Source organism: Salvelinus alpinus, chromosome 12 (assembly GCF_045679555.1).
Source record: "Salvelinus alpinus chromosome 12, SLU_Salpinus.1, whole genome shotgun sequence".
Lineage (NCBI taxonomy): Eukaryota > Metazoa > Chordata > Actinopteri > Salmoniformes > Salmonidae > Salvelinus > Salvelinus alpinus.
In genome coordinates this window covers 42,351,278-42,361,334 of record NC_092097.1, presented here as the reverse complement: position 1 = coordinate 42,361,334, position 10,057 = coordinate 42,351,278, and the positions used below count along the sequence as shown (strand labels likewise).

Sequence of the window (10,057 nt, the reverse complement as noted above, 5' to 3'; positions counted from 1 at the left end):
ATTCACCACTGCCATGAGGTGACAACTCATTGAACACGCGCGTTCATGTGAGAGGCAGCTCCGTTCCATCGTTCAACTGAAGTCAATGTAATTCTCCGGTTGGAACGTTATTCAAGATGTATGTTAACAACATTCTAAAGATTGATTCAATACATCGATTGACATGTTTCTACTGACTGTTACGGAACTTTTGGACATTTCATCACGTTATAGTGGACGCGCTTTGTGACTTTGGAATTGTTTACCAAACGCGCTAACCAAAGTAGCTAATTGGACATAAATAACGGACATTATCGAACAAATCAAGCATTTATTGTGGACCTGGGATTCCTAGGACTGCATTCTGATAAAGTTCATCAAAGGTAAGAAAACATTTATCATGTATTTTCTGGTTTCTGTTGACTCCAACATGGCGGCTAATTTTACTATTGTTCTGAGCTCCGTCTCAGATTATTGCATGGTTTGCTTTTTCCGTAAAGTTTTTTAAAAATCTGACACAGCGGTTGCATTAAGGAGAGGTATATCTATAATTCCATGTTTATAACTTGTATTATCATCTACATTTATGATGAGTATTTCTGTTGAAACGATGTGGCTATGCACTATCACTGGATGTTTTTGGAACTAGTGAATGTAACGCGCCAATGTAAACTCAGATTTTTTGATATAAATATGAACTTTATCAAACAAAACATGCATGTATTGTGTAACATGAAGTCCTATGAGTGTCATCTGATGAAGATCATCAAAGATTAGTGTTTAATTTGAGCTATATTTCTGCTTTTTGTGACTGCTATCTTTCGCTGGAAAAATGGCTGTGCTTATTGTGGTTTGGTGTGACCTAACATAATTGTTTGTAGTGCTTTCGCTGAAATATTTGAAATATTTGAAATCGGACACTTTGGTGGGATTAACAACAAGATTACCTTTAAAATGGTATAAGACACATGTATGTCTGAGGAATTTTAATTATGAGATTTCTGGTTTTTGAATTTGGCGCCCTGCACTTTTACTGGCTGTTGTCATATCATCCCGTTAGCGGGATTGCAGCCATAAGAAGTTAAAAAACGAGTTTTGATGACTCCAACCTAAGTGTATGTAAACTTCCGACTTCAACTGTATATATGTTGTGAGCAGCCCGTACCGCTGCATTCAGTCTGAACCTCGAAATAACACAGGTTAGAAAAAGGTAGAAAAAAATAGCACATCACAACACTTAAGTTTTGAATGAGTGGCTGCGTACATACAGGCAGCTGTTGGTTCCGTTTTTCTGTGCTCCGTTTTATCTACTTAACAAATAAGGAACACTGAAAATGTGCGCTTATAAATCATATCAATTTTAAGCAAAATACAGCTGTAGTCAGCAGTCAAAGATCAAACATCACACATACAACTGATGTCTCTCCTGAGTTCTGCCCCATTGGAAAAGTCCCAAGTTATTTTATTAAGCACGAAGTCCAGCCCTAGTCATGTCACTGCATACGTCATTACTTTCTACTCATCAGACCAAGCATACACAGCTATACAAACTTGCAAGAGAGATACAATAGTTCCAGTGTTTTCTAAGGCCTCAGCAGTAAATGTCCACTCCCCCAAGTTGATTTATAGAGGTATGTCTGACTAGTCTCTTATCGCTTTTTTCTCCCCTGCAAGGTTCTATGTTTATCTTTGAAGTGCTTTCTCACAGACCCCATGCAATAATTCATACATTTCTCAGACCATTTCTTTATAAGAGGCAGAGACTTAGAAAAGACTATGGAACAATTTTAAAACCTTATAATGAATATATATATTGTTAATCTGTAGTCTAGGACCCTATAAATGTGGAGGAGGGGTCCCATAGCCTCTCCCCTTCTATTAATACAACACAAGTATAATCAATTATTATAATATATCAAACATTTGGTGCAGCTCCTATCATGAACCCAATTTGACCCCATCACAGCCCAATTCTGATCTTTCTTCCACTAATTGGTTATCTATCACATCAGATCTTTCCACATCAGATATTTTTCAGAAATGATCTGATTTGTCAAAAGACCAATTAGTGAAAAAATTATCAGAATTGGGATGCCTGTCTAAACGCAGCCAATGTTATTGAATCAGGAGAACAACAACAAGTGAAGGAAGCAGCTAGGGAAACTGGGTGAAGGTACTGTAGGGTGTGTTGATATAAATAAGATGGAGACTTCCAAAGTGTCAGAAGTTGAGGGACCATGGGTAGCTAGAAGGATGTTTGGCCATAGAATAAACATAAAATGGGGAGCTGCCTGGTGTGCTTCTCTCCCTCTATTAGGTTGTTCTGGTTGTCCACTTTCTCTCTTTAGCTCAGTAAGAGTGTGTTGTTGTAACGTTCGTTCTCCTCCTCGTCTGAGGAGGAGCAAGGATCGGACCAATATGCAGCGAAGTATGAAGACATAATGATTTATTTAAATAATAATAACGAAGACAAAAAACACTTAATAAACTACAAAACAACAAACGACGTAAACAGACCTGAACATGAGAACTTACAGACAACGAAGAACGCACGAACAGGAACAAACTCACAAACGACACAGTCCCGTGTGGCATAAACACTAACACAGGAACAATCACCCACAAACAAACAGTGTGAACAGCCTACCTTAATATGGTTCTCAATCAGAGGAAACGTAAAACACCTGCCCCTGATTGAGAACCATATCAGGCTAATTGAAAAGAACCCAACATAGAAACACATAACATAGAATGCCCACCCAGCTCACGTCCTGACCATACTAAACTTAGACAAAATAAAGGAATTAAGGTCAGGAACGTGACAGTACCCCCTCCCCCCAAGGTGCGGACTCCGGCCGCAAAACCTGAACCTATAGGGGAGGGTCTGGGTGGGCATCTGTCCACGGTGGCGGCTCTGGCTCTGGACGTTGTCCCCACCCCACCATAGTCAATCCCCGCTTCCGTGGCCTCCTCCTAACGGCCACCCTGCATATTAACCCCACTGGATTAAGGGGCAGCACCGGACTAAGGGGTAACACCGGACTGAGGGGCAGCTCCGGACTGAGGGGCAGCTCCGGACTGAGGGGCAGCTCCGGACTGAGGGGCAGCTCCGGACTGAGGGGCAGCTCCGGATTGGCTGACGGCTCTGGCTGGTCATGGCTGGCTGACGGCTCTGGCTGGTCATGGCTGGCTGACGGCTCTGGCTGGTCATGGCTGGCTGACGGCTCTGGCTGGTCATGGCTGGCTGACGGCTCTGGCTGGTCATGGCTGGCTGACGGCTCTGGCTGGTCATGGCTGGCTGACGGCTCTGGGCAGACGGGCAGTGCAGGCGGCTCTGGGCAGAGGGGCACACCTGTAGGGAGGAGACGGAGAGACAGCCTGGTGCGTGGGGCTGCCACAGGACCCACCAGGCTGGAGAGACCTACAGGAGGCTTGATGTTAAGAGGAGGCACCTGAAGGACCGGGCTGTGGGGGAGCACTGGAGCTCTGGTGCGCAGCCTTGGCACCACTCCCCCAGGCTGGAATACTACTCCAGCCCGGACCCTCCAGAGTGCAGGCACAGGTTGAACCGGCTGTGGATGAGCACTGGAGATCTAGTGCCTACTACGCGCACCTCTCCCTTAGGCTCCACTCCCACATTTGCCCGGTACGAGCGGAGCGTAGGCATAGGACGCACTGCACCCTCCCAGCGCCCCGGAGACACAGCACGCAGAGTCGGCGCAGGATACCCTGGACCGAAACTGCGTACCGGAGACCAGACGAGCTGAGCAGGCACAATACGCCCCGCTGGATGCCCACACTCACATGACACTTTCGGGGGCTGCCCTATAGCGCACCGGGCTATGGGCACGCACTGGTGACACCATGCGCTTAACCGCATAACACGGTGCCTGACCAGTAACGCGTTGCTTATGATAAGCGCGAGGAGTGCGCTCAGGTCTGCTACCTGGCTTAGCCACACTCCTCTCTAGCCCCCTCCCCCCCAAAAAATTCTGGGGCTGCCTCTCGTACCTGTCGCGCTGCCGTGCTGCCTCCTCATATCGCCGCCGCTCAGCTTTCGCTTCCTCCAGCTCAGCTTTGGGGCGGCGATATTCCCCAGCCTGTGCCCAGGGTCCTTCTCCGTTCAAAATCTCCTCCCATGTCCAGGAGTCCTGGGATTTCTGCCGCTGCTTTCTCCCACGCTGCTTGGTCCTTGGGGGGTGGGTGATTCTGTAACGTTCGTTCTCCTCCTCGTCTGAGGAGGAGCAAGGATCGGACCAATATGCAGCGAGGTATGAAGACATAATGATTTATTTAAATAATAATAACGAAGACGAAAAACACTTAATAAACTACTCAGCTCACGTCCTGACCATACTAAACAAAGACAAAATAAAGGAATTAAGGTCAGGAACGTGACAGTTGTAGACATTTGTATGTGTTATGACGGGAAAGTGAACTGTTAAAGCTAGTTTGGGGATCAGAAGCAAGGTCCTGGTCATAACAACCTCTTATTGTCTCAGAATTAATGGGGCTTATGCAGATGTGCTGGTATTGGTTCTAGTAACACGTCAGGTCCATTCTGTGTGTCTACAGGATAATGCACTGGGCCAGGCGCATGGAAAAGGAGATCAACAGAGTCTTCCAGCACATCAGTGGAGCCCAGCAGCTGAAATGGGTGAGTGCCTGTTTATGTCTGTCTGTGTGTTTGTCGTGTCATCATGGGATCACATTGTTACCTATATTTGGAACTCATCACCCCTGATTTTCAAGTCTCAGATTGTGTGTCTTAGTTGCGCTGTCTGTACTGAGAGAGTTGTGTGTGCATGTGTGTGTGTGTGTGAGACCATCCTGTGAATATTGACTGAAAATTCCATCCTTTAACATATACAGTAGTCAAAACATAAAACTGACCTTGGATCAGTAGCGTGCCACTGGGTCCTACATGGTGAGGGATGCATGGCGTGGGGGCATGTCCTCTATGCTCTGAGTGAGCGATGACTAATGGTGCTTGTCAGATGGTCTGGTAGTCTGCAGTAAAGCCTCGATGGGAGCCTTGCATCGTCTCCTCATTCATTCACCCATAATCCCGCCCAGTGTCTGAAACAACCCGGATCTTTGGGAGTGAATGTTTCACAGGCTGGCACTAGCTACACTGTGTAGGCCTCAGCAGGATCCTGTGCTCATTAAACAAAAATGCACATTAATTGAACTAACCTTGTATCTAACTGTGGTTTCTACCCAAGCCCAACATAACATCGCCCTTTTTGATTGGTACAGCAGTCGTCCTCTGAAATCTCTACCAGTGGACATGCTACTAGTCCAAACTGAGACCAACTCAGACCTATTCTATTTCTCTCTGTGTGATCAAATGTAAATTATTTAATATTGCTTTGCATTTAAATATATCCTGTTCATTCGTAAATAACCTAAAGTGCACTACATAATTCCAAAGGTAAATGTTTGACACAATAAATAACACAACTGGTATATTTGTGTAATGGATATAAATAAATGTCAACAATTGCCAAAAGGAAATTAAATAATGGCAAACTATTATGATTATGTATTTATTTACCTTCCTTTTAATCTCAAAGAGAGCCAGCTCAAGCAGAAAAGCATAAATACACACAACCATAAGGTCACATCAAATGATTGATTTTATATCAATGTCAGTTAGCTATGCATCATGTTTTTGCATTCTATCAATGATACTAGCTTATCTAATGCAAGTGTACACTGTTGTGTGTTACATGTACACTCTATTACAGTACATAAAAGGGTTCTTAGCCTGGCGTCATAAGACAGCCCTTTTTTGTTCCAGGTTAAACCGTTTTTCATCTCGGTAGAACCCTTTTGGGTTCCACATGGAACCCTTTCCACAGAGGGTTTTACATGGAACCCAAATGGGTTCTACCTGGAACCAAAAAGGGTTCTGCTATGGCGACAGCTAATGAACCCTGTGTATAGTTCCAAGTAATATAAAACTCAACCAGTGTACGCACATTCTTTCAAGCTTTTTGTCACACAAAGGTGCATATTGCATCTGTAAACAGTATAGGCCTTTACATTTAAGTGAAATGATACAACCACAATATAAAAACATTCAAAGGAGAACTTTCATTCCAATCTTACTTCATCCTGTGTGCAAAACAAATGTCCAAAAGACTACATTGACCTTGAAAGTCTACATTGACCTTGAATGTCTACATTGACCTTGAAAGACTACTTTGACATTAGTATATTGACCTTAATACAACCGGTGGGTCTAATCCTGAATGCTGATTGGTTAAAACCGCATTCCAGCCGGTGTCTATTTCACAAGATACCACCGGCTAAATCTTTGACGTTGAAATGCCTATTTACTCTAATCCATCTCACTGCGCAATCCACTGTCTCATCAACCCTGCCAGAAAAGGTATAAACCTATAAATCTACACTATAAAAAGTATCTAGATATTATCTCCCATTTCTTTTAGACTAGCATTTGGTTTTCAAAATGCTAGATTTGTATAAACCTTGCTGTCTGTCTCGTCGACCTTTTCAATATTGTATTGCGATCTCCATCGTCCCACATAAAGTGAATGTGTCCAAACGTGTCAGACAGCAAATTGAGCTGGTTGTCATAGCAACACAGACAACTTTTTTTCAGTTGACTGGCTTAATCGATACTTTGTTGCGAAAACTAAATGGAACATTTATTTTGATCGGCGGCATGACTATGGATGAATGTGAAAAAGAGATGGCAATAATACCCAGGAATGCTGTTTTGGCAGGAAACTGCATTGAATGACCTAGAGAAAAGCCACAACAAAAAAACACATAAGAATACAAACTGGGCTGTCCATTGCTTCGAGGGCTGTCTAGCAGAGAAGAAAAAAGTTGTTGAATTCAAAACTGTCACTAAGGAAAAGTTTAACATCCTTCTCCAACAGTTTTATGGAAATGCACTAAATGGGAAGGGGGAGCAGTACAGCATAAGTAGCTACCTGGCACTCCGGGGTGGGCTCAACCGATTTCTAAATGACCCACCCATCGGTCGCAGCTGGTGCCTTATGAAGGACACTGAATTTACCACCTCGAATCATGTATTTCTGGGCAACATCAAACAGCTAAGAAGGCAAGGAAAAGATATCCAACAGCCACCCTCCAATCACCGAAAAGGACATGGCCCCGCTCCAAACCTCCCAGGTTCTGAATCCTGGTACACCAAGGGGTCTGGTCCAGAAAGTGTGGTTCGAGTTCCGGTAACATCTGGGTCAAAGAGGAAAAGAGGGGAACAGACAACTAAAGCCTAACTCATTCCTCATAAAAACAGATGAGAGCGGTCTAAGGTATGCTGTTCATAATTTGCACTAGTAATTAGGCTACTGGAAAACAATATTATAAACAGTCCACAAAGAATCATCTGGACCTATGGGAGAGGGGCAGGGGGTCCAAGAGGGGATTAATGTTCAAGCAGCCAGGGAACCCACTATGCCCGGTGGCATCACCGGAGAAATATCTATTGAAATTCCCAGAGAACGCCCTTGCATTTTATCTCCACCCAAGGAGAGAAGAGTATATCGGGGACTCGATCTGGTACACATCAGAGCCGATGGGCGTGAACTATCTGGCAGAACCTCTACCCATGATCTGCAGGGAAGCGGGAACAACTACATACACAAATCACAGCATCAGGACCACGACAGTCCAGAAACTGGCTAATGCTGGTTTAGAAGCGAGGGGAATTATGTCAGTGAGCGGGCATCGGTGTGAAGGTTCGCTCCATAGCTACTGGCGTCCATCACTGACAGACAGGAAACGCTGGAGCAACACCAAGCAAGGCAGCAGAAGTAGTAGCACAGACTCCGACAGATATTTCAACCAATGCACCGTCCAGAGGAATGTACAGATAAATGTGACATGCAATAAGTAGCTATAGCCATGTCAGCTGTGGTAGATAACAAAGAGTATGTATGGTTTCATTTATTAAAAATCAACTCAAATTAATGTCATGGATTGTCTTTCTTTTGTCTGACCAGTGTCCCGTCAAGAGAGCACATTTTCTCTGCTAGGCAAAGTCACCCATTAATAAACTCATTGTTATGGATGTATCCAAATAAATCTAACTAGAAAACAGCTTAAACAAATGCATCATTTGACTTCGTCTCGGGCCTAACAACACCCATGCCAGTATATCCTCCAAACACCGACTTCTTTGAAATTAAATCTAGGCTATATAGCTTTAGGAATAAACAGCAGGGCTCAGTAATCTCCTTCCGCTTCTTTTAGATGTTGTGACACTCATGCAGGTGTTACACTCATGCAGTTTGTTGGAGGTTCCAGATGTAGTCGTTGGCAAAGTTCACAATCTGAGTCATGGCGTTCAGGATCAGGATGTCCATGTCGTTATCCAGCACCCCCTCCTCATGGTAGTTCTTCACAGGCAGGATGCAGTTCATGGGAATGCCCACCTCATTACTGCAGATCTGCATCTGAGAAACGTTGGAGTCAAAAATGACTTTTGCTTTATCTGAGTGAGCAGAACTTTTGATTTACCTTAGTGAGGACTTTTGCGTTATCTGAGTCATTAACGGATAAATAACTTAAAATTTTTACGTGACTTCAGGATGGCATGCACTGTAAAATATTACTTACTTTTTCTTTTATTGCCTTGCTGGTGTACATCTTCTTCACGTCCATCTCCACCAGGGGGCAAGCCTTGTCTGGCATGGTCATGACAACAACTTGAGCTATTCCTGTTGTAAAAATGATTGAATGGAAGGGCTAAGCTATAGGTAACACTGTTCCATGTGAAAGTGAAAATTCAAGAGCTATCTTCAGACAAGGGCCACTTCATTAATACAGAAAGACACAATGAAACAGAGGGGTTGGAAGAGCTCACCCAATTCACTGGCTTTTTCTCTGACCTTCCTCATCTTGACTATGACGTCATTTGACATGAGAGAGATTTTGTCTGCAGCAACGACACTCACCAGACAGTGAACCTTGTCACTTGACCTGGGCTTCTTAATGTATTCCGCACTTTCATCAGTTAATGCAAACCAAGGATTGAACTGGCCCAAGAAAAGAGAAGACTGGTCAGACAGGACTTTTCTGTTTAAAACTATTACTCATTTGCTTTGTTAAAATAGGCATTTAAGAATAAGATTATTTAGCTGTTGTTGGTAGAATGAGCAGGACTGACGGCATAGTTTGTTGGGTTAAGGAAGGCTACATTTACAGTGTAATATTATTGGAATCTATTATTTATTTGTTTTGTTAAATTAGGCATTGAAGAAAGAGATACTAGGTTCTGGTAGAAAGCAGCACTACTGGCATTGTTTGTTGGGTCATTTAAAGTCTAGTATTATTTGCATGTGTATACATTTGTGTATGCTGGTTTACCTTGTAACCCTCTGGTATATGGCCCTTCAGAGCATTGATGATGTCTTCAGGTTGCATCCCTTTTTCTTGTGCCTCCAGACCCATGACATCATTGAATGCAAAGGGCAGACGTTTATCTCCATCCCTAATGTAGTGTGTATTGTACTGAAAATATATATTTTTTTAAACATACTCATAGCAGGTGTTCATATACAAAGGTATGCTAGGGATCCATTTTTTATCCATTAATAGGGTTTTGTGATCAGTGGCACTACATTCCTAATTTATAGTAACTTACTATCTTGGTGAAGCTTGTGCCAGAGGCAGCTGCTACCAGGGCATTATGTGCTGATCGTCCTTGGAAGACATTGTTGACGGAGTTGACGAAGCTGGACTTCCCTGCTCCGACTGGTCCATATAGCAGGCATCTCAGCTGCCTCATGTCAGGATCACTCAGTTTAAAGTTCCTCAGTGCAGCCACCATGGTGTCTCTCTCTTGTTTACTGTCAGGTGAAGAGTTACAACGAAGGATATGGAAAAATTAGGATATTAGGAAGATTTTCTTAATGTTTTGTGCACTCTTTGTATATATATATATATTGTGTCCTCTGTTGTCCATATTTGGTCAGACCATACTTACTCCCAATTTTGCTCCCTCCATGGACTGTCAAATTCTGTGACACATGGGAATGCATTTTGATTAAATGTACTTCCAATTCCCATATTTCTG

At 43.5% G+C, this 10,057-nt stretch overlaps 1 protein-coding gene across 1 annotated transcript; it reads right to left on the bottom strand.

Moving 5' to 3' along the window:
• Positions 1-5,535: 5,535 nt before the first annotated feature.
• Positions 5,536-9,824, bottom strand: LOC139536164 (interferon-induced protein 44-like). Its single transcript, XM_071336409.1, has 5 exons — positions 9,626-9,824; positions 9,349-9,492; positions 8,846-9,017; positions 8,599-8,699; positions 5,536-8,435 (listed from the first exon to the last, which is right to left on the bottom strand). The coding sequence occupies exons 1-5, from the start codon at positions 9,809-9,811 to the stop codon at positions 8,262-8,264; spliced, it is 777 nt and encodes a 258-aa protein (XP_071192510.1). The 5' UTR covers positions 9,812-9,824; the 3' UTR covers positions 5,536-8,261.
• Positions 9,825-10,057: the final 233 nt, after the last annotated feature.

Bases quoted from the DNA above. Each gene is read 5' to 3' on its own strand.
- LOC139536164 (XM_071336409.1), bottom strand. From the start codon at position 9,811: ATGGTGGCTGCACTGAGGAACTTTAAACTGAGTGATCCTGACATGAGG. The intron at 8,700-8,845 runs GTGAGCTCTTCC...TTTTTACAACAG, and splicing joins AGAAAAAGCCAGTGAATTGG to GAATAGCTCAAGTTGTTGTC. The intron at 8,436-8,598 runs GTAAGTAATATT...AACGTTTCTCAG, and splicing joins GCAAGGCAATAAAAGAAAAA to ATGCAGATCTGCAGTAATGA.